We start from the raw sequence: 25,678 nt of genomic DNA on the forward strand, positions 1-25,678 counted from the left end.
CCTCCTGTGACGAAAACTGCATGGCCCTCATCCACAAGTGTTATAAAGGCAATTAGAATTATCAACAGATGCTGCCAGACCTGCTGAGTTTTTCCAGGTATTTGTTTTTGTTTTGGATTTCCAGCATCCGCAGTTTTTTGCTTTTATTATAGAATTATCAATGGTTTATTAACCTAGAAATTAATACTTAATAAATTAAAATAGCAAAAAAGTGATTGTCTACAGCAACAGGCCATTCTAATATTGGTTTTAAAATTATCACCTCAGTCCAATTCATAAAAACAGCTCCTGGTTTTTAAGCTGCCTCATTCTTGCTAATGGAAATGTCATTCTTAACATCTTATTAGCACTGCAAAGACAACATATTTCGGATATACATATGTATATAAAGAGAGAAAGATTAGGTTTTTTTATGTTCCGACAAATGTTAATTTAGTTGGGGGGGAAATTAAGAGGCTCTGGGCTGCATTCCACCCCCGCCAACCCCCATGCCCTGGTGCAGCAGAGAAGCTGCTGCAGTTGATTGACAGCAGGATCTTCCCCCCCCTCTCTGACGCAGCCGCCCGCACCCCCCCCTCCCCCAAACAAAGAGTCACACGTCATCCACAGGCGAGCGCGTTCATTCCGACGCCAGGAGAGGGGAAGTTAACATTCTGAACCGTCCCAATGTTGCTTCAGATTTACTCAGTTTTGAAGACTCGGCGACATCTAAACAATATTTACTGTGTGAATAATCAATTGGGACAGCTACTGGCTGATTTTTGCCCTCCTTTTAAAAATGCCTTGCTGTCCTCTTAATCTCCCCCCCCCCCCTCTCACTTTGTGGTAGTGAAGTTGCAGTGAGAGGTTCTCCACAGACTCTCCCCTCCCCCCGCCAAGGCTCCGCTCGGTAACAATGGCGGAGAGCGGTGCTGGCGGAAATAGGGCCAGGGGCGGATCCTGCTCCCCTACCCACAGCCCGGCTGGGAAAAGCCAGGGAGCCCCCGGGACCGCCGGCGCTGGGGAATATTGCAGGAAAGTGCAGGAGTGGCTGTGGCAGTATTACAGCTACGTGCAATGGCAGAGCTGGATGATGATGATGGCCCCGCTCCCTCCCTATTACCCCTTCCCCGGCGGCGGCAGCGGCGGCGGGGCCAGGCACGGCGAGGGGGCGGCGGAGGAGGAGCAGCAGGAGGAGGCCGCCAGCCATCTCTACAATCCCTTCCCGCTTCACCCGCACTTCTTCGGGGTCCCCGCAGTGCCGCAGACTCCAGGTGAACACCCTCAGCAGCAGCAGCAGGAGGTGGCAACTGCTTCGGCGAACGGTGTCAGGCTGCCGGCCGCTCATGCACAGCAACAGGCAGGGAATGTGCACCCGAGAGGTAAGGCACGACTGCAGAGGGTGTCGGTTGCTATGTCGGTAGAAGAGGGACTAAAAGTTTTCATTGCAAACATCTTGGTTCTGCACCGTCAGGGCAAACTTCAGGAGCAAGGTCTTGAGTGAAATCAGATGTTGAGAAAGTGATAAGCAATACGCAGTTCTTATTCCATCAAAACACTTTGCAGTTACGCTTATTAGTGGACCATAAACATGTATATATGATCATCAATTTAAATGCAACTTTTGGCGAAATGCTGAGAGATTTGGAGCTATCGGGCATTGCCACCCTAAGCTGTCCTCCTAAGGCTCACTTTGAATGCACTTTTAGTTTTAATTTTTGGTTCCTGTACACAATAATAGCCTCAATATTTGTGGATGTCATTAAGTCTTGTGTATAGGATGGTGGAAATAACAAGAGTACGCTATGATCCTTGAAGTGCGTCATGCAATTCTGCGAGTACTGCAGGAAATGAAACGAGCAAACAGCGTGGAGTTGAAGATCGTGAAATTCCAAGTGCCACTGAATGGTTATCAGTGAATTAGAACGTAAGAAATAGGAGAAAGGGTAGGCCATTCGGCCCCTCGAGCCTGCTACACTATTCAATAAGACCATGGCTGATCTGATTTTGGCCTCAATTCCACTCACTTGTCAGCGCCCCCCCCAAACCATTGCCTCCCATATCAGAATCACAGTGCAGAAGAGGCCCTTCGGCCCATCGAATCTGCACCGACATGTGAGAAACACCTGACCCACCTACCTAATCCTATTTACCAGCACTTGGCTCATAGCCTTGAATGTCATGACGTGCCAAGTGCTCATCCAGGTACTTTTTAAAGGATGTGAGGCAACCCGCCTCCACCACCTTCCCAGGCAGCGCATTCTAGACCGTCACCACCCTCTGGGTAAAAAAAGTTTTTCCTCACATCCCCCCCTAAACCTCCTGCCCCTCACCTTGAACTTATGACCCCTTGTGACTGACTCTTCAACTAAGGAACAGCTGCTCCCTATCCACCCTGTCCATGCCCCTCATAATCTTGTACACATCGATAAGGTCACCCCTCAGTCTTCTCTGCTCCAACAAAAACAACCCAACTCTATCCAACCTCTCTTCGTAACTTAAATGTTTCATCCCAGGCAACATCCTGGTGAATCTCCTCTGCACTCCCTCCAGTGCAATCACATCCTTCCTATAATGTGGCGACCAGAACTGCACACAGTACTCCAGCTGTGCCCTCACCAAGGTTCTATACAACTCCAACATGACCTCCCTACTTTTGTAATCTATACCTCGATTGATAAAGGCAAGTATCCCATATGCCTTTTTCACCACCCCACTAACATGCCCCTCCGCCTTCAGAGATCTATGGAGACACACGCCAAGGTCCCTTTGTTCCTCAGAACTTCCTAGTGCCATGCCGTTTATTGAATGCTTCCTTGTCAAATTACTCCTTCCAAAGTGTATCACCTCACATTTTTCAAGGTTAAATTCCATCTGCCACTTATCTGCCCATTTGACCATCCCGTCTATATCTTCCTGTGGCCCAAGACACTCGACCTCACTGTTAGCCACCTGGCCAATCTTTGTGTCATCTGCAAACTTACTAATCCTACCTCCCACATAGTCATCTATGTCGTTTATATAAATGAAAAATAATAGGGGACCGAGCACAGATCCCTGTGGTACGACACTGGCTTCCAGTCACTAAAGCATCCTTCTGTCATCATATAAATCTGTCAAACTCAGCTTTGACTATATTAAATGACTCAGTCTCCACTACTGTCTGGGGTAAATAATTCCAAAAAGTGATGACCCTCAGAAAAAAAAATCCTTCTTACCAGGATGAGAGCTTCATCTTATGATGAAAGATTCGGCCGATGCTCATTGGAGTTTAGAAGAATGAGAATGTGGGGGTGATAGGGTAGATGCTGAGAGGATGTTACTTCTCACAGAGGAATGTAGAACTAGGGGTCACAGCTTCAAAATAAGGAGTCTCCCATTTAAGACAAAGATGAGAAGGAATTTCTTCTGAGGTTCATTAGTCTGTTGAATTCTCTTCCCCAGAGAGCAGTGGGGGCTGGGTCATGGAATATATTCAAGGTTGGATTCGACTGATTTTTATTGTCAAGGATTAGGGAGGACGGGCAGGATAAGTGGAGTTAAAGCCACAGTCAGATCAGCCATGAATTTTATTGACTGGCGGAGTCAAACGGCCTCCTATTCCTCCTATTTTTTATGCTCTTGCAGCCCTTATTCTGAAAGTAGTTCTAGATTCCCCCCACATCCTCTCAGCATCTACCCTGACAAACCCCCTCAGAATCTTTTACGTTTCAAAAAGATCACCTCTTGAATGAGTATATGCCCGACCTGTACAACCTTTCCTTGTAAGACAACCCTTCATCCCAGGAAACAACTTAGTGAACCTTGTCTGAACTGCCTCCAATGGAAGTATATCCCTCCTCAAGTAAGGAGACCAAAACTCTAGTTGTGGTCTCAGCAATGCCCTGAGCTGTAGTAAGACATTCCTATTGTCGTACTCAATACCCCTTGCAGTAAATGCCAATGCTCTGTTTGCCTGCCTAATTACTTGCTGTACCTGCATGTTAATTTTTTGTGATTCGTGTACTAGGATACCCAGATTCCCCCGTTCAACAGCATTCTGCAGTCTCTATTTAAATAATATTCTGCTTTTCTGTTCTTTCTACCAAAGCGGACAACCTCACATTTTACCACGTTATACTCCATCCGCCAAATTTTTGTCCACTTAGTTAATCTATCTATATTCCTTTGCACACTTCTTGTGTCCTCTTCACAACTTGCTTTCCTACCTATCTTTGCATCGTCAGCAAATTTGGCTACAATACACTCTGTCTCTTAATCCAGATCATTAACATAAATTGTAAATACCAATAGTTGAGGCCTCAGCACTGATTCTCATGACACCCCACTAGTACAGCTTACAGTTACAGTAATTCCTTTTAGTTGCATTCCTGAAAAATGCAACTTTAAGTGAAACAATATTAAGTGACTCAGATTTTCCCATTACAACCAATATAAAAGCTTTACTTAGGTTCTCTAGGACCTTTCCCGTCAGAAGAAAAATATTATACCCCGTAAGCTTAAGTGCTATACATTGCTAAATTAATTTATTCATAAAAGAAATAACCTTTAAAATTTAAAAATATTAAATGCCAACTCGACTGGCAGTTTCTCTCATTTGCTGCCTCGACACTCCAGCTCACTGCTCATCATACTCCCGACCCTCCTGCTGGCTGCCTGTCCCACTCGCTGCCCATCCAGCTTCCTGTTGGCTGGCGTCCCCACTCGCTGTTTTGCTTTCTGAACAGGCTTGACAAGGTAGACTTGGATAGGTTGTTTCCCCTGGCTGGGGATTCGAGAACATGGGGGCACAGTCTAAGGTTGTAGGGACAATCATTTAGGACTGAGAAAAGAGAAATTTCTTCACTCAGAGTTGTGAACCTTTGGAATTCTCTACAGGGTTGTGGATGCTTCATCATTGAATATACTTATGGCTGAGATAGATGGATTTTTGTTGTCTCAGGGAATCAAGGGATATGGGGAGCGGTGGGAAAATGAAGTTGAAGCCCAAGATCAGCCATGATCATATTGAATGGCAGAGTAGGCTCGATGGACCATATGCTTTACTCCTGCTATTTCTTATATTCTTTTACACCTATTAGAAAAAGTTTGTTGAGACATAAACATTGCTGTGATTATATAATAATATATCATAAATTATTTGGTCTAAGGTACCAGTTGTTCTAAAGTAACATATCTTCTAATTTACCATGAGGAATCCCATAGGAGATCAGCTGATTTATCAGAGAGATCACATGATAAAGCTACAACCTTTTGTATAAGTGCCTGTTTTAGTGTCTGCATATGCACGGCCCCAACTGTGTCTCTCCTTTATCAATGAATTCTTGGATGTGAATGGTATTCCTTGCTGATTTTATAGTGGTTATCTATATTTCTGAAGGATTAATAATGACTTTCACTGGAATTGTATAGCGGATGGACAAATGGCATTTTATCTACAGCACTGAAATGACTTGTTGAGAAAGTAATGTGCAACTCCAACCTTGAGTTGCAACACTTTGTTGCTTAATAACTTCCTGTGATAATTAGAGGTATATTATAATTGTAGATTTAAGAAGCTCATAGAAGAATGGGAATCATATATGGAAGCTCAACACACATTTCTTTCATTTTGATATGCAGCCTGAACCTATTCTACAGACACTGATGGGCATGAGAGACTTCTTGAAACACCTGTTGTTGCATTTTGGGGTTCTGCAAAGCCTTTATTTGGTCTTTGTCCAAATAGATGATCCCCAAAGTAGGCCAGAGGAGATGTAAGGAATATTTTATTTAGAACAGACATCAGATGCAGAGGAAGACCATCACCTGCAAGTTCTCCTTCAAGTCAGAAACCATCCCAACTTGGAAGTATATTGCCATTCCTTCATCGCTCCTGGAAATCCCTACCTAACAGCACTGTGAAGCACATTCACCACAGACTGCGGTGGTTCAATAAAGAGGCTCACCACCACCTTTCAGGCAACTAGGCATGGGCAATAATTCTGGCCTTACCAGCGACACCCATGTACTGAGGATGAATTTTTTAAAAATCTTCTTTGCTCAAATGAGCAATAATTGTTTGGAATAATTGATTACAATTGGATGCTATGCGGAAATCCACGTTTTGAATCTATAGTTTACACATATCTGTATTCATGTAGAATAGTGGAATTAACAAGCTAGCCTATTTACATGAGTCCATTTTGCTTTGCACTTTCAACAAAACACAGCCAAAATATTTGATTGCAGCAGTGCCATGAGAGCTGTCAGTACTGAAGTAGATTTCCCTGTATTTGTGGCAGGAAAAAGAGAGCTGACGCAATTAGACCTAAACATTCAACAACAATCCTAAATGCCCATTAGGAAGACTCCACAGCAAATGATATGTACTCCATTACCTGCAGATTGTATTCAGACAGTATTGTTACACACAACCCTTTCCCATTGTAATTAAGCCAGGGTGGAAAACTAATCACTCGCTGAACTGGGGTTGCTGGAACACCTAATAGATGATGTGGAACCTGGTGCCCAGCTGTATTCCTCCAAGGCCTTCCGTGTCTGCAGAGGCCATCAGAGATCGCATTCATGTACACCTGTTTGCTTTCAGCAGACCATAAGAAAATTAAAAAAGGAAGGTAGAGACCATTTGGTTTAATTTCCTAATTGCAGTATTTGACTGCAATTAATTATTCCAAGCATTCATCACTCCTTTTGAGTAAGGAAGTTTTCTCTGTTTTAAATTTTAAATTTTCCTTTATCTCCTCTGGTCCTAGTTTCAAAGCTAATTTTGAAGTAACAAACTGGGTGCACCTTATCAATAGCTTATATATTTTGATGAGGTCCTCCCTTTATCCACTTTTTTTTCTTAATATCAAATTCAAGTTTCACTGATGTTTTCTTCTAGTTTACACTTGGCATCAGTTTTTTTTTCTCTGTTTAAAAGTGCTGCTGTTTATTTAGAAATATGCATGGAGTTTGTCATTGAAGAGTATCATCATCTTGCCATTAGCATATGCTCATCACACTCTAAATGTCAAGTTGGAGTGTCGTACTTGATTACAGGTGCAAAAAACCTCCAAATAAGAGGAAATCTGTACATTTTGTGCTAGGTTATTCTGACTTGAAGTCGGAAATTTACAAGCAACTGTATTTGACCTTGGGCGTTAACAGGGAGTTATAATGACCTGGGTTGCCTCGATTGAGCACTTCCCCATGGGATGTACACAAGCAGGGACTTTAAAGGGAAAGTCCAGGTTAAACACAACTCCACATTATCTAAATATCAACACAACTCCACATTACTTGTGAGCATCGGCAGGGGCAAATATTTATTTTGAGGGTGAAGTTTTCCCTTTTTTATAAAATTAGCAGCATACCTTCTCGCTGTCCATGTAGGTGCTGCATTGTTGCGTTGGAGAGTTGTGGTGAGGGGAGGGTGAAGGGCCCGCAAAGATGCAAGCTAACGATGTCACTTGTTTGGAGGCAGCATTCGTGCTCCAGCAGGCGTTGCGTATGGAATACTTTTCTCTCTCTTGTATATTTTTTAAATGGTGTGGCATGGATTTTGTTTTCAAATCAGAATTATTGTCTTGTTTCTAAAGGACGTGAATATACTATACCATCCCTGATGCACCGATTCCTCGCAGAGATGGTGGATTTTCTGATCCTGTTCCTGCTAAAAGCTGTTGTGGTGCTGACTGTAATGCACATCTGTGGGATCAAGTAAGTAATGGAACTCTTATTTAAATGAAGGCTCATTTCACTGCGTAGCTGTTGTACATAAATAATTTGTTATAATACAGCATATCATAATGGGAAGGATATCTATTGATTCAATCATAATGGGAAGGATATCTATCGATTCAGTTGCCATTAAAAATGTAAACTGACAATTGGTCAAGCAACATAAAATTGTCAGTTGCTAATAATGGTAATTTATATTGGAGTTGCTGCAAACTTCAGGTGTAGTGGCCACCATAAGGTTTTACGGTCAAAGTTCTGATTTCACACAAGAACAAATTGCTGTTCAGTATTAATCTGTCCAAGTGTCATGTGCATTGCTAATAATTTTGGCAACCTTGCTAGTACATTCAGCTGGTGTAACATATGGCCAAAGAAAATAGTGTGGGGAGGCATTGTAGACACTTTATCCCCATGCTTTTCAAAAACCTGAGCCTATCTGTAAATGTCTTTTGTTGCTGTGAATATTCTATTTTGGGGGTGAGTGGCATTCTATGGGTAGATGGATTTCTGATTTGGAGTGTGTTGCAGAACTGCAGCCTGATTGAGGAAATCATAAATTCAGAAAATATGGAAATTAAATTGAAATGGGTTACACTGCCAAAGAAATCCTGTGATTCGCACTGTGGTTTATGCCAAACTGGTGATCCAGAATAAATGTAAACAGAAATATCCTCACAGCAGATTAATGATGTTGCTCAACAGACCGAGTTTTTTTTGACAAAGCAAATAACTCTCAAAGGCTGTACAAAAGTATCTGCAGGACTGCCTAAGGTACTGTTGCTGTAATAATGTATAGGGCTCCATTGTTGCTGTAGTTTGTGATAATCTATAGGACTCTGCCTGGTGTAGCATGTCATAATCTGTAAGGCCTTATACAGTATTGTAACAGGTGGTAATCTATAGGACCCCCTTGTGGTACCATATCATGTGATAATCTGTAGTACTTTACTCAGTTATGTAGATGTGGTTATTTAGCAAGTGTTCTCAAACAGGGGTCCTTGACTCTCTAGAGGTCTGAAAAGTTTTTTTTAGAGCTCTGTTTTTAAAAAAATATCAGTATCTGTCATGAATAAAATATTTTTTAAAATTCCTTTCTGCGAGCTGGGTCAACAAATAAGAGTGTAACTGATCACTACTGATGCCAGTGGTGCCCCATTTATTACTGGGATGGAGATCTCAAGCCTTTAAAAAGTACCTGGATGAGCACTTGGCACGTCATAACATTCAAGGCTATGAGCCAAGTGCTGGTAAATGGGATTAGGTAGGTAGGTCAGGTGCTTCTCACATGTCGGCGCAGACTTGATTGGCCAAAGGGCCTCTTCTGCTCTGTGATTCTTTATCTTTATACCCACCTTGAAAAAATAGTTTAATTTAGTCCACCAATGCAAGTTTGGGATGATGTGCCATCACTGATGTTTTAAGGAGGAGATCCCACGCAGAATCACAGAATTGTTACAGCTGAGAAGGAGGTCATCCAACCCATAGTGTAGGCACCAACTCTCCAAATGAACAATTCACTTAGTGCCATTCTCCTGCCTTCTCCCCATAACCTTGCAGATTTTTCTTTTTCAGATAAGCTCTTTTGAATGCCTCAATTAAACCTGTCTCCACGACGCTCTCGGACAGTGCGTTCCAGACCTTAACCATTTTCAGCATGAAGAGATTTTTTTCTCAAGTCGCTTTTGCTTCTTTTACCAGTTACTTTAAATGTGCGCCCTCTCGTTCTCAATCCTTTCACGGGTGGGAACAGTTTCTCCCTATTACTCTGTCCAGATTCCTCATGATTTTGAATACCTCTTTCAGACCTCCCTCAGCCATCTTTTCTTCAAGGAAAACAGTACGAACTTCTCCAATCTATCTTCATAACTCAAGTTCCTTATCACTGGAACCATTCTAATGAATCTTTTCTGCACTTTTCTTCACACCCTAAAGTGTGGCTCCCAGAACTTGGTCGCAACACTCCAGCTGAGGCTGCACTAGTGTCTTATACAAGTAAAACATAACCTCAATGCTCTTGTACTCTATGCCCCTATTAATAAAGTCTAGGCTAATGTATGCTTTATTAACTGCCGTTTCAGCCTGTCCTGCCACCTTCAATGACATGCACATATATACCCCAAGTCCCCCTGCTCCTGCACCCCCTTTAGAGTTGTACCCTTTGTTTTATACTGTCTCTCCATGTTCTTCCTATGAAAATTAATCACTTCACATTTCTCTGCATTGAACTTCATCTGCCACCTGTTTGGCCTTTCCACCAACATGTTTCTGTGCTATCTTCTTCACAGTCTATCTGCAAACTTTGAAATTGTGTCTGAGCACCAAGACCTAGGCCAAATACACACCTGGGGAACTCCAATACAAACCTTCCTCCAGCCCAAAAAATTATCTTTAACCACTACTGTTTCCTGTCACTCAGCCAATTCCATATCCATGTTGCTACTATCCCTTTTATTCTATGCGCGATAACTTTGCTCACATCTATTGTGTGGCACTGTATCAAACGTTCCCTCTCATCCCTCAGATCCCTTTGCAACATTTGGCAACAGATGTTGGCCAACTTTTCTTGGCCAGCTGTGCAGCGGCACTCTCCTTCCCCCATGTTTAAATCTGATAGGTGGTGTCAAAGGGGTTTGATATCCATCTTGTGGGTAAGTGGACTGAGAATTAAATCAATGTCAGTGATTGTTCAGCTGATTTCACCTCTTGCTCTTTATGCGGCTGACTGCTGTTTGTTGGGGACAGCTGCTTACTGAGTTGAGCATGGCACAGGTGCTCAAAATGCCCGGATCTGGGAGCGCAAGGTTTGGCCCCAAGGCATCATTCAATGCGAGGTGTAGATGGCCATGAAAGGGACCTTTTTATATTGGAATGTGAGCCTGGAGCTTAAGTGCACATTGTAAATGGTGATCCGTCTGATGTCTGTTGTGAGATAACGCTGTGTTCGAATTTGTTACTGGTTTTCAACCACATGACTGGAGTCACTCTCTTTTAAAAAATGGTTGTGTTGTGTTACAGGGAGTGAATTTTTCTAACAATAGATGAGGAACTCAGAAACAAAAAAAAGAGTTGAGAACCCCGACCAATAGTTGTCTAATAGGGTTTCAATGCTCGTCAAACCTGTGGCAATCAGGTCACTCTAGTTGCCATGTGATACAAAATATATGCAATATTAATAAAACAAATACGTAAAGTTTGAGGTTTGAAGCTGTTAGCAATCAAAGATTGATACACTCAACGCTAGCGCCAGGAGAACAGCTTCAAAAGGGTTTTGCAATCCAGCAAGTCTGCCGTATGCCGAGTCAAAGGCTGGTAACAATGTTATGATCCCAGCTGAGATTACCCCTGGATAAGCCTGATCCCAGGGTGGAACCCAGCTTGATAGATTCGATAGATCCTAACTTTTATTTGTTCATTTAGGTACATGGAGAATAGCTACTGAACAGAGTCACAGAAATCAGCTGATGAACTTTTAACTGTTATGACAAGGCCTATGACGTGCCAGGCGGATCAAATCCGCGAGGGAAACTTGATCGTGCTATCACAATGGTTTTGCAATTTGTATTTATTTCGAGATGCATGCCCTGAATTCAGAAGAATTCGCTAAAACTTTTAGAATTTTTTTCAAAAACTAAATTAAAATATATATTAACAAAAGAGATTTCAAGCACATACATAGAACTGCAAATTACTACTATAACAACTGCTAAAATCCCTAATTAACCTGACTCCCAGTTACACCCCTGACTGTAAAAGTTTCCAAAGGTATGTGAAGAGAAAAAGATTGGTGAAGACAAATGTAGGTCCCTTACAGTCAGAAACAGGGGAATTTATAATGGGGAACAAAGAAATGGCTGACCAACTAAATACATACTTTGGTTCTGTCTTCACAAAGGAGGACACTAATAACATACCAGAAATGTTGGAGAACGCAGGGTTTAGTGAGAGGGAGGAACTGAAATAAATCAGTATTAGTAGCGAAATGGTGTTGGGGAAATTGATGGGATTGAAGGCCGATAAATCCCCAGGGCCTGATAATCTACATCCCAGAGAACTTGAGGAAGTGACCCTAGAAATAGTGGATGCATTGGTGGTCATCTTCCGAGATTCTATAGACTCTAGAACAGTTCCTACAGATTGGAGGGTAGCTGATGTAACCCCACTACTTAAAAAGGGAGGCAGAGAGAAAACAGGGAATTATAGACCAGTCAGCTTGACATCGGTAGTGGGGAAAATTCTAGAGTCCATTATAAAAGATTTAATAGCTGAGCACGTGGAAAACAGTGGCAGAATCGGACAGAGTCAGCATGGATTTATGAAAGGGAAATCATGCTTGACAAATCTACTGGAATTTTTTGAGGATGTAACTAGTAGAGTTGATGAGGGGGAGCCAGTGGATGTGGTTTATTTGGACTTTCAGAAGGCTTTCGCCAAAGTCCCACATAAGAGATTGGCGTGTAAAATTAAAGCGCATGGGATTGGGGGTAGTGTATTGAGATGGATAGAAAATTGGTTGGCAGACAGGAAATAAAGAGTAGGAATAAACGGGTCTTTTTCCGAATGGCAGGCAGTGACTAGTGGGGTACTACAGGGATCGGTGCTGGGACCGCAGTTATTCACTATATATATTAATGATTTAGATGAGGGAATTAAATGTAATATCTCCAAATTTGCAGATGACACAAAGCTGGTTGGGAGGGTGAGCTGTGAGGAGGATGTAGAGATGCTTCAGTGTGATTTGGACAAGCTGAGTGAGTGGGCAAATGCATGACAGATGCAGTATAATGTGGATAAATGTGAGGTTATCCATTTTGGTAGCAAAAACAGGAAGGCAGATTATTATCTGGCTATAAATTGAGAAAGGGGAATGTGCAACGAGACTTGCGTGTCCTTGTACAGCAGTCCCTGAAGGTAGGTGTGCAGGTGCAGCAGGCGGTAAAGAAGGCAAATGGTATGTTGGCCTTATAGCCAGAGGATTCGAGTACAGGAACAGGGATGTCTTGCTGCAATTGTACAGGGCCTTGGTGAGACCACACCTGGAATATTGTGTGCAGTTTTGGTCTCCTTAGCTGAGGAAGGATGTACTTGCTGTAGAGGGAGTGCAGCGAAGGTTTACCCGACTGATTCCTGGGATGACATATGAGGAGAGATAGAGTCGATTAGGATTATATTCGCTGGAGTTCAGGAGAATGAGGGGAGGGATCTCATAGAAACCTATAAAATTCTAACAGGACTAGACAGGGTAGATGCAGGAAGGTGTTCCCGATGGTGGGGGAGTCCAAAACCAGGGGTCACAGTCTGAGGATATGGGGTAGACCATTTAGGACTGAGATGAGAAATTTCTTCACCCAGAGAGTGGTGAGCCTGTTAATGGAATTTGTTACCACAGAAAGTAGTTGAGACCAAAACATTGTATGCTTTCAAGAAGGAGTTAGATATAGCTCTTGGGGTGAAAGGGATCAAAGGATATGGGGAGAAAGCGGGAGCAGGCTATTGAGTTGGATGATCAGCCATGATCATAATGAATGGCGGAGCAGGCCCGAAGGGCCGAATGGCCTACTCCTCCTAGTTTCTATGTTTCTACCCCCTTTAAGGCAATGGTCCGAAATAGATTTTTAGGTTTTAAACAGATCCAGCAAATTAACACAATACCCTGGACAGTGGAATTCCAAATGACTTTTCTCCAGTTCCAGTTTCTGTAGACAGCAGGCTTATGCATAAATGCTGGAGACTTCATTAAGGCTGCTTCACATACTTCTGTTAGATCTCTCAATGCCTTCTCCTGACATACAGCCTCATTCTCCTTTATAAATATTTCTCTCTCCTTAATATGTAAATTCTATTGTTTCATAAGTCTTTGAAACTGTATCTGCCTCATAACATAACTTTCATGTTGTCACTATATATTGTCAGTAACCCTTGGGAAAAATAAACATATCCCTTTGTTTGCCTTGCTATTTGTAAACAACCTAAAATTCCTTTGAAATCCAAATCCCCCTTCATCTATCTAAAAATGCAAATTCCCTTCACCCCTTATATGCTAAGACCCTAACCATGTTTAAATATTTAGCATTTTAAAGACACTTCTACACCTTTGATAACTCCAACTTGCGGTCTGCTTGGCCACAAAATGTAATTAAATCACACACACAAAAACACAAACCCCCAAAAACCTACTTTACAATAAACCAGAAAAATATTATGAAAATGATTATACACTCATGACATAACAAAAGAATAAAACATTTATGAAACAAGAAAAGATGAACTATATTACAATACTCCTTCACCTGCAACCTATACCTTAACAGATATATACATGTGTAAAGACAACACGAGTTACAAAAGCTATCTTATACTTTAATGTTCACAGTAAGTACACAGTCCATGTAAACCAATATAATATCACACTCTGAAACCAAATGACAGATACCACCCCCAAACAGATGCTATGGATCTCTCATCAACTCCTCCCAGATGCTTGTCACACCGTCAACCAACGGTCTCACTGCACTCCATCTTTTACACAAGGGTTTTCAATCCCCAATTTCCAAGAACTCTTTGGAATTTTCTCCCAAACCAACTCTTTCTCTGAGATGCCTTCTGCAAGGGTCCACCTCCAGGGTTTTGAAGTCTCCTTCTGATGTTCTTCCCTGGGTCACCACAGGCATTCAAGCTATCTTCCACACACTCACTCTCACTGATTCAGCAACCAACAGTACACCACTGCTTCACATACCCATAGCAGAGTTACAGACCTTCAGCCATCTCTTTGGACCTTCTTGCCTCTTGCAAGCTGTTCTCATTTTAAATCTGCTTTCTGCAGCTTTTGTCTCTTTAAATCTGAAGTTTCAAACCTTTCTCTCTGCCCCTCACTCTTAACTTCATTAACAGGACCTTTTCCAGGTTCCTGTCCTTCCTTTGACTAGAAGGTCTTTTTTGGGACTTTCTCCTGTTCCACTGCCATGGATTTGGAGACTTTCGTTTTTATCTTGGGACTTGCTATCTGTCCCTTTTGCTGCAGTCCCCCTCTGGTAACTACTTTTAACCAATTTTAGCTTGGAACTGGCTTTCTGCCCCTTCTAGATTGCTTCTGCCTGGCAGCTGTCTTCAAAATTGCTGTTTCTTTAGTTTTTAGTGCCTGTGGGAGGGACCTGCCTCTCTGGACCCCTGTTGCTAGGCAACAGCCCAGTTTCTCTACTCTTAGCTGCAACAGTCGTAAACCTCTCATTACAAATGCAGGCACTTTTTAAACTGAAACTAAAACTCAATTTGATCTTTTAACACAGATACAGAAATACAAATCAAACTTAAACATTAAAACGAAAACTCATTCCTAATACCTACAAATATTACTAACTCTATCTCTATTTCCTAACAACAATCTGAAGTGTTCTGGTTCTGACAGCATGCTCCAGTTTATTTCAAATCAGCAAATTTCTTCCAAAGTAAATTGTCTCTATTTTATTAGAATTGATATATTAGCAGGCTCAGGAGGGAGAGGAATCAACAAATCTTTATGTATTGGCTTTTGTGCTCTGTCTCCTACCTTGCTTATGGCCTTTTGCCTGCCACTTCCAAACAGTGTCCAGACATTTAATAGACCTTTGGCTGATGGCCAACTTCCTGCAAACTCTCCTTTTGTGCCAGTAATGCTCTATTTTTTTCAACAGATCTGTTATGAAAACAAAGCACATTTAGGTGTTGCTGTATTGCCTCAGATTGCCAAAATTGCACGTTTGAGCCCTCATTTTAAGCCATGCAGTACTGTCCGTCGCTCACACACCTCAACTGTTTCGCAAAAATCGCCAACCACCACTCTTTTCTATGAACGCAGGAGTACGGTGTTGAGATAGAGGATCAGCCATAATATTGAATGGCGGAGCAGACTCAAAGGGCCGAATGACCTACTCCTCCTCTTTTCTATGTTTTCCTAAAACCAAGGGTATCAGATGGCATCCCGTGTCATTGGATTTCCCCAAGAAAATTTTAAGAGCAGTCGGACTGCTGTCCAACCGAAGGCTGGCCTGCTAGTCTGATCCTGCTTTCACAATGCTTATCTGTCAAGCGGTCTGGCAAATCTAAATGTACCGTCATTTCGAGGTACCTCGGGGAGAACAGGAACAAAGAAGGTAACAAATGGTTGACTATTTTTTCTTGTTTCATTGAGCAAGTGGCCGTTTAGCTTCCAGGCCACTAGAAACCTGACAACGGATCTATGTTCTGATGTACATAGTTGCAGTCTGACCGAAATGGGACTCTTGTTAGCAGCAATGTGGCTGATTTTACCTTGCTCAATTAGGGATGGACGACAAATAGTGGTCTAGCAAGCGATACCCGTACTTATACCCACGGCTCAGTAATATATGGCTTTTAAAATGAAGAATAACAATTCACCATGCCTATGGCCGATTCACCACATGTAGCGAGTGACAAGCGTATTGGACAACAGTGATCTATAGGATACCACCTGGTGTTGTAGCTTGTGCCAATCTATAGGACCTCATTCAGAACTATAGCAGCAAATCTGCAGTCTACAGTTAATTGAGTTTCTTGCTCAAAAAATTGAATTATCCATTCATTTGAATGAAACATTATAAATAAAACTTGGAGCCATTTTCTGCTCAAAATTATTTAAATTAGCTGATAAGCTATTTGGTTTTAAGGGGACCAATGCCATTACAACTGAGTTGTAAAATAAATATCAAGGTGCCCCGTGGGTAAGTATCACTTAGTTGTTAACTCCTGTAACATTGTTATAAAACAGAAAATGCTGGGAATACTCAACAGGTCTGGCAGCACACGTGAAGAGAACAGAGTTAACATTTCAGGTTGCAACTTTTCAAATCTGATGAAAGATCACAACTTGAAATGCTAACTCTGTTTCTGTCTCCACAGATGCGGCCAGACCTGCTGAATTTTTTCAGCATTTTCTGTTTTTATTTCAGATTTCTAGCATGTGCATTATTTTGCTTTTGTATGATATATTCTCCTTTTAAGCCATGAATCTATTACAATTCAGCTGTTAGACATTGCTTTGTAAATTCCTATAGGTTACCACAAGCTACAGCATTACATGTTGTTATCGTGTGCAGTGATAAAGGCAAATTAACACACATTTTACTCATGGTTTTAATTTTGTCATATTGTATAAATGCTACGAAAAATGCTTTGTGGAGATTGAAAATGTGAATTGGATTTTTCACACACTATTGCAAATGGAAGCCCTTGTAGGATTAATGTTTTTTTTTTCCAACCATTGGGAAAAGTTAATGTACAGCACTGAGTTTTTCCTCCAGCGTTTCTATTTTTACATGGTTTATACACATGCATCTCGTCTGTGTTATGATATGCAGGGATCTTTCCAAATTTGCCCTGAATTACATAATTGAAGAAATTGATGAAGACACCTCTTTAGAAGACCTTCAGAAAATGATGGCTGTAGCACTGATGTACAGACTCTTAGTCTGTTTCTATGAGGTAAGAGATTCATATGAAATAATGTGAAATTGGGACTCGAGAGCAATGAGCTGGTATTAATGTGCCATTGGAAGTAACAGTGGGCTGGGATTGACTGGTTTTCAACCTAATTTCTATTACAGAAACATGGTTACAAGATGATCAAGGTTGGGAAGTAAATATTCCTGGGGACCACAATATTTCAAGACTGATAAATGGAAGAGCAGGTGACGTAGCCCTGCTTAAAGGTGACACAAGAACAGCAGTAAAAAAAAAAAGGATCTTGGCTCAGAAGATCCAGGAAATAGAATCAGTGTGGATTCTAACATTCACACCAAACAAGTGCCAGCAATGACCATGCCAGCAAAAGAGAATCTAACCATCTCCCGCCTTGATGTTCAATGCCGTTATCATTGCTGAATCCCCCAATATCAACATCCTGGTTGGAGGTGGGGGGAGGTTACCATTGACCAGAAACTGAACTGAACCAGCCATATAATTGCTTTGGCTACAAGAGCAGGCTGGAAATTCTGCAGCAACTAACGCATGCTGATTCCCCAAAACCTGTCCACCATTGACAAGTCAGGAGTGTGACTTTCCACTTGCCTGGATGAGTACAGTTCCACCAACACACAAGAAGCTCGACGCCATCCAGGACAGCCCATTTGATTGGCACCCCATCCACCACCTTCAACATTCACTGCTTTCACTGCAGATGCACAGTGGCAGTGGTGTGTACCATGTACAAGATGCACTGCAGCAGCTCCCCAAGCCTCCTTTGGCAGCACCTTCCAAACTTGCAATCTGTACCACCTTGAAGGACAAGGGTATGCACAGGAACATCACCAAGAGCAAGTTCTCTTTCAAACCACGTTCCATCCTGACTTAGAACTATATTGCTGTTCCTTCACTATTACTGGGTCAAAATTTTGGACCTCCCTTCATAACAGTACTATTATGCACTCATACCATATGAACTGCAGCGGTTCTTCTTGCGGGCAATTGGGGATGGAACAAAAGCCAGTGGCACTCGCATTCTGTGAAAGAATAAAACAGAGTAGGTGAATGGGACTTAGTAGATTGCTAGTAAGAGAGAGCTGGCATGGATTGGATGGACCAAATGGCCACCTCCTGTGCTGTAATAATGCCATGTGATTTCAATTTTGTCTTCATCTTCACCTCCAGATCGTCTGCCTTTGGGGAGTTGGAGGGGCCACACCTGGCAAGTTCCTGCTTGGGTTACGAGTCGTCTCTTGCGACAGCTCAGTGCTTGTTGCTCCGAACCGGGTATTGGTGATTCCGGCCCAGAATGTCAGCATCTCATCGTAAGTGACGTGGTTCAGAAGAAACAGTCTGTGATTCTTTTCTTTAACAGCAGTTTCTAATATATATGCATGCGAGCATGTGTGCTCTATTGCAAGAGTATGGGGGCGCCATGATTTAGCTTCGGTCTCCCACCTGTATTCCTTTTAATAATAAAATTTAACTAGTAAATTCATAGTTACCCAATATTATATGTGGCACTGCTCGAGGCAATTAGAAACGGAATGTTTAACTTCTTGTAGCCAGTGTTCCCTCTAAGTTTGCAGCCCCTTTAAATTTTTTTGCGGGTTCTGTGCACGTGAGATATTTTAAAGGGGCTGACTTGTGCGTGACCTCTCAGGGACTTTCAGGTCTTGCAAGTAAAGAAATCGCTTAAGCAGCAAAAATATTAAGGAAAGCTTCTTTATAGCTAGTGGATAAAAATAGTACCTGCCCCCCACCGATTGGATAAAGCTGTTGTGCAAGTTAAAGGTTAGCAAAATGAGTGCATTTTCTTGATTGGGTTTTGAGAGTCAGTTAGCTAGAACAAGGACATAAAGGAGAAAGGAATCGATATGTGTGTTGACAGGGTGGGTTGAACTAAAGTGGTAGGAGGCTCGTGTGGGACATAGGTGTGTTGAGCAGAATGGCCTGTTCCTGTATTAATTGTAGGCAAGTCCAACAAAAAATACTAAGCAAAGTCTGCTGTTCCACTATCCTGATATGCCTGAAGCTTTTAATTTTATGCATTCCATTATGACTTGTTACAATAGCTGATTAACTTGAAGAGGTGCCAAGCTTTTTTAAATGCAAAATGAGTTAATTTCTGAGGCAAGGCTCAACTTTAGCTTTTGATCCATGTGGGCTGCATATCTGTCATATATTGTACAGGATACAATTTTTGCAATTTTTTTTCCCCCCTCTAAAAACCAATTGATAGTCTGAATTTTGAGCTGTATGTTGGTCACATACAAGCCCTGAAGTCCAGGAACTCAGTCCTATTTGCGCTTAGTACATACTTTTTTTTTTAATTTTATGAGTCTGGAAGATCTACGTGATTTTAATCCTCATGTAGATTGGGAAAATCAAATCGGCAGAAGTAACCACAAGCAAGAATTCAGAGTGTATTCGAGACAGTTTCCTAGAACGATATGTTGTGGATCCAACCAGGGATCAGGCTATTTTGGATCTGGTAATGTGTAATGAAGCAGGTTTAATAAATGCTCTGAGTAAAAGATCTCATAGGAAACAGTGACCATAACATGGTAGAATTTAGCATTCAGTTTGAGAGTGAGAAACTTGGGTCGGAAGCAACTGTGCTAAATTTAAATAAAGGAACGAGGACAGAATTGGCCGGAGTGGACTGGGAAAGGAGTTTAGCAGAAAGGATGGTTGATGAACAATGGCAGACATTTAAGAAAATTGTTCATGACTCACAACAAAGATATATCCCAGTGAGAAAGAGGGATTCTAGTAAGGGGATAAACCAACCATGGTTAAGCAAGGAAGTTAAGGATAGTATCAAATTGAAAAAAAAAAACATACAATGTGGCAAGGATTTGTGGTAAACCAGAGGATTGAGAAAGTTCTAAAAACCAACAAAAGATGACCAAAAAAAAGAGGGAGGGAAAACTAGCAAGTAATATAAAAATGGACAGTAAGAGCTTCTATAAATATATAAAAAGGAAGAGAGAGGCCAAAGTGAACATGGACTCTTTAGAGAATGAGGCTGGGGAAATAATTATGGGGAACCAGGAAATGGCAGAGGAGTTGAATAAATACTTTACATCAGTCTTCATGGTAGAAGACATACATAGCATTCCAAAAATACTAAACTAAGAGGCAAAAGCGGGGAGGAGAAATAAATACAATAACTGTCACTAGAGAAAAAGTACTACGGAAACTAATGGGGCTAAAGGCCGATAAGTCTCCTGGACCTGATGGGTTGCATCCTAGGATATTAAAGGAAATAGCTACACAAATAGTGGATGCACTGGTAATAATCTTCCAAGAATCCTTAAATTCTGGAAAAGTCCCAGAAGATTGGAAAACTGCCAATGTAATGCCCTTATTCAAAAAGGGAGGGTGACAAATAACAGGCAACTATAGGCCAGTTAGCTTAACATCCATCATTGGGAAAACGTTAGAGTCTATTGTAAAGGATGTAATAGCAGAGCATTTAGAAATGCATAATATAATCAAACAGAGTCAGCATGGCTTCATGAAGGGGAAATCATACTTGACAAATTTATTATAATTCTCTGAAGAGGTAACAAGCAGGATAGATAAAGGGGAACCAGTAGATATAGTTGGATTTCCAAAGGCGTTTGATAAGGTACTGCGCATAAGGCTACTTGGTGTTAGGGGTAATATATTAGCATGGATAGAGGATTGGCTAACTAATAGAAGACAGAGTTGGGATAAGTGAGGCATTTTCAGGATGACAACCTATAACTAGTGGAGTGCCACAGGAATCAGTGCTGAGGCTACAATTATTTACAATATATATTAATGACTTAGATGAGGGAAGTGAATGTGCTATTGCCTAGTTTGCGGATGATACAAAATTAGGTGGGAAGGCAAGAGAATGACACATAGCCTGTCTATATCCCTCTGTAGACACTGAGTGAGTGGGCAAAAACGGCAAATGGAATATGATGTGGGAAAATGCGAGGTTATACACTTTGGCAGGAAGAATAGAGGAGCTGAATGTTATTTAAATGGAGAAAGACTGCAGAAAGCTGCAGCACAGAGGAATTTGGGAGTCCTCATGTATGATTCCCAAAAAGCTAACATACCAGTTCAGCAGATAATCGGGAAGGCAAATGGAATGTTGGCCTTTATTTCGAAGGGAATGGAATATAAAAATAGGGAAGCCTTGCTAAAACTATATAAGGCACAAGTTAGACCACACCTAGAATACTGTGAACAGTTTTGGTCCCCTTACCTAAGGAAAGATATACTGGCATTGGAGGCAGCCCAGAAAAGGTTCACTAGGTTGATCCTGGGTATGGAGTGATTTTCTTATGAGAGGTTGAGTAGGTTGGGCTTGTCCTCATTGGAGTTTAAAAGAAAGAGAGGTGACCTTATTGAAACATCTAAGATTCTTAGGGGGGCTTGACAGGGTCGAAGCTGAGAGGTTGTTTCCCCTTGTGGGAGAGTCTAGGACCAGAGGGCATAATCTGAGTAAGAGGTTGCCCATTTTAAGAGGAGGAATTTCTTCTCTGAGGGTAATGAATCTATGGAATTCCTTACTGCAGAGGGCTGTAGAAGCTGGGTCATTAAGTATATTCAAGGCTGAGATAGACAGATTTTTAATCAGTAAGGGAATCAAAGGTAATGGGGAAAAGACAGGAAAGTGGAATTGAGGATTATCAGATCAGCCATGATCTCACTGAATGGCAGAGCAGACTCGATGGGCCGAATGGCCTACTTATGCTCCTACGTCTTAATGGCTTAATGGAAGAAAAAACTGTTCTTTGCGCTATCACCTCCATAGTGAATAAATCTTAAATCAAAACACCAAGATTTGTTGGCATTAGTGACAAAATATATATAAATTAATGGGAACAGGGATTTAAATTTTAGGCTATCTGTCCTCCAAGCTCTGTATTACACAACTATGTGGCCCAGAAAAAGAAGCATCTTTTTATTAATGCATTAGAATTTATATTAATCTTACTGAATTGGATTTACTCAGTCAGTATATTCATTGATTGGATTGTGAATCTTATTAATTCATGCTCTGAGCATCACATGATGGGGCTGCACATCGAAGATTTGATGGTGGAGGTCAGTGTGACTCAAAGGAGCTATATCCATTAAAACTAATGAGGGAAAATCTCTCTGGCACGCTTATGTCTGCAGCCAAATTCCCAATATGTGCTCTTGGTGAGTTTAAATTGCAAGAGCAGGACTATGTTCCTATTGCTCATTGATTAGAAGAAAATTCAATTATTTTTCTATATTGAAATATATAAAATACTTCATTCTTTTGGATAAATCCAAAATTGGGCCATTTGGTACAAGATTGTTACTAATAAATCCAAGAGGGAATTGACAAACTCCTTTGTTCAGACAGTGGTTAGAATGTGGAACTTACTACCATAGGGATGAGGCAAATAGCAAAGGTGCATTGAGGGTGAGATTGGATAAGCACTTCAGTGAGAATGGAATAGAGGGTTATGCTGATAAGGTGAGATGAAGTAGGTTGGAGGCAGGTTCATGTGGAACATAGCAACACCAGCAGAGACCAGATGGGTTGACTAACCTATTTGTGCTGTAAATTCTACATAATGTGTAATGAATTGATGCGCTGACCTTGAATAAATTTAAGAATAATTGAAATGGTAAACTACTTAAAACTGGAAAAAAAAGAATTGTGTGGAAAGGGGAAAATCTGCTTTCAAAAGGTAATCCATATTTATTGTCAGCTTTTTTTTTGTTGTTTGCAACAGGTCTTCAATACGAGCATTGATCAAGAATTTTTCAATTGCCTTCTTTTTCCCTGCCTTTGTTACATTGCTTTTCTTTCAACACAATCGCACAGCCTACGACATTGTAGCTGGGACTATTGTGGTAAAGAGAAATGGAGCAAGATGAGGATACCGCAAAAGACTTATCTGTAATTTTTTTCACTCTGCTCCTCGATTTGCTGGAGTCCTGCATCATTCAGAAGGAGGAAGAGAAGAAAACACCTGTTGCTGTCTGGACTCCAGAGTAATGGATCATCTGAAGAACCGAGTTGAGAATGAACACATTTATAGTACTGTACCTGCCATTCTAATGAAATACAGGAATTGACTTGGTCTTGGGAATTAATCTGCTCCAATGCTTGACACTATGATCTTTAAAATGTGGATCTTGATTGACTTTCAGGTTCTACATCAGAAATTTGCACAACTTGAAATTAATGTCTCAAAATCTTCAAAAAAAAAAGCATGGCTTCATTTTATAAATAACTTAAAATTGATAAAATCAATGCAGAATTGACTTTGCAATTGACAGTCGCTGTTTTATTTTAGTCCCTTCATCGTGACACTTCTATTTTTTGTGGTATGTGGCTGCTTTGGAAACTTTTGCAAAGGAAGAAAACTGTTTGCAGCCAGTCGATCTTTGAAACTACAACCAGCGTGTTGATGATAGTTATCAACTTCCCTCTGGAAACATAACTGGACAGATTTGGTTAATTAAGAGATTTTATGTCTTGAAACCCTTCAGCTAAATATCCAGAGGGAAAACAAATTTGAAAAAAGAGAGACTTTTAACTGATATCTTGTTTCTGTATATTTAAGGTATCAATTGTTTTTAAAGCTGATGCCTGTTCTGCAACAGTAAATCCATATGCTCAGTATTAGAGTTAATTCAGTTTGGCTCCCTAGGATTTTCAAGATTTTTGAAAAAAAACACTTAGTTATATATTTTGTTCCATACACTTTTTAATGGATATTCTTGTGTACGTGAGTCATTTGCTTTTTTAACTGATTGTATTATCCCTTGCACACACTATCAGTTGCTTTTGTGACTTGATGTCCTAGTCCCTGAACTTACCATCTCAATGTAACATAACTTGCTCAGATAACTGTGTTTACACCACTTGTCATTTTATACAGGGGTTAGGCTCCTGTTTTGCTTTTACTCTGGGAACTATCAATTGTAAATTCATACTAAGCATTCTCTCGCACCCATGATACTGGAACTGCCTGCTTGTAACACGGATAATCTCTAATCGGTGTGAAATAGCAGTCAGCAATCAAACTCTTTGGAGGTCAATTAATGTTCATTTAGTGCTCCACCCAAGTTACCATTCATGTTCGCTAGATTCAAATTCATTCTCTTAGATCCTAAATGCTATGATTGAAAAATCATGTACTTTCCCAGCATTTACAATGCTCACTTATCTCCTCACTCATATAAAAGGGTGGCTGGAGTGTGATGTTCATGGATATGCATTTCAAGAGCCTTATAGTACACTTTATTGAAGCATTTTGATGATTTTTAAACTACTTGTCTTGTTTTTCCTCTTAATTCTACTTGGTTGAGATGCTTTGTGACAATTGATCCAGTGCAACCATTTTTAAGAATATGCCATATTTGATCAATGAGAATCCTACTTGTGCTTTTTGGCAGAAGGAAAGGAGCAATGGAGCCATCAGACACTAAGTTCAGGCACTTCACTTTACCACAGCAACAGTGTGTGACCACCTGCTCATATCCTCATACCTCTGGCTATAGATGGAGGTGCCCCCAAGTGGTAGTGACATTGCCATTGTCAGAATTGCTAAACAGAACCATGCTGCTCTCAAGCACTTCCTTCAGCACTGCCTCCACTTTGCCAGTCATCAAGCAGCAGATTTAATTGCTGCACTGCTCTGTAGACTTGACTGCAATTATTGCGCTGCTGCTGGCCAGAGACTTTTTTTTAAACCTAAAAGATTTTGCAAAGATTGAAATGTATATCAAAAATATAAACTGGATTTTTAAAGGCTAGCAGCTATTTTGTCCACATATACAGCCATTTGCTATTAACTGGCCATATCCTTTTAAATTTACCCTTTACCCTTCATTATCTTGCCTCATCGTTGACAGCATGCCAGGCCTACTATGTGTCAATGAAGCTGACTGCAGAGTTGGGTGTGATCAGCACACTAAAGGCCCACTGATGCAGAGTCAGAGGCCTGATCTACCCCACTTTTGCCACCCTGTCCAAACTGAAAAGGCTTGACTGCGATAAGCAATGTTTGTAAATACTGATAGTGCTGTGCTATGTCTGGGAGTTCAACTGTTCTCTTGGAAGGTACAGTGATCAACCTTCTGCAAAAATAATTTGTGTGCATTACAATATTAAACTCATTGGTTAATGCACATCCTCCTACCTCCCTGGATTTTATATATAAGTTTTCATTTTAAATACCCCTTGTATGAATTATTTCCATGACACATATAGCAAGCTGTTCCAGTGATACAATCTGCTAGAATTATTTTTTGCAAGGAAATCAGATCATTTTAAGGAGGAATTAAATTTGGGATTTAGGTTTCTTGGTTTGATGCGATGACTATATTTTTTTAAACTGCCATTTCAGTCAAATGTTAAACCTAGTGTTATATTGCTGTTCTGATTTAACAGTATGTGGTTTTATAAGATGTAAGTGAAATTTGGTGCCAAGAAAGCCATACATGGTGGAACATTTCTGCTGGTACTGCCCTCCAGTGCTAA

The 25,678-nt window shown here is 41.0% G+C and overlaps 1 protein-coding gene across 1 annotated transcript; it reads left to right on the plus strand.

Annotated features, from left to right (window-relative positions):
• Positions 1-632: 632 nt before the first annotated feature.
• Positions 633-23,908, plus strand: fam8a1b (family with sequence similarity 8 member A1b). The gene is made up of 5 exons (XM_078539285.1): positions 633-1,361; positions 7,563-7,683; positions 17,058-17,181; positions 18,346-18,485; positions 22,920-23,908. Exons 1-5 carry the CDS (start codon positions 896-898, stop codon positions 23,062-23,064), a joined length of 996 nt encoding a protein of 331 aa, XP_078395411.1. The 5' UTR covers positions 633-895; the 3' UTR covers positions 23,065-23,908.
• The last annotated feature ends 1,770 nt before the right edge of the window (positions 23,909-25,678 follow it).

This window comes from Cetorhinus maximus, chromosome 3 (genome assembly GCF_964194155.1).
Source record: "Cetorhinus maximus chromosome 3, sCetMax3.hap1.1, whole genome shotgun sequence".
Taxonomy (NCBI): Eukaryota; Metazoa; Chordata; class Chondrichthyes; order Lamniformes; family Cetorhinidae; genus Cetorhinus; species Cetorhinus maximus.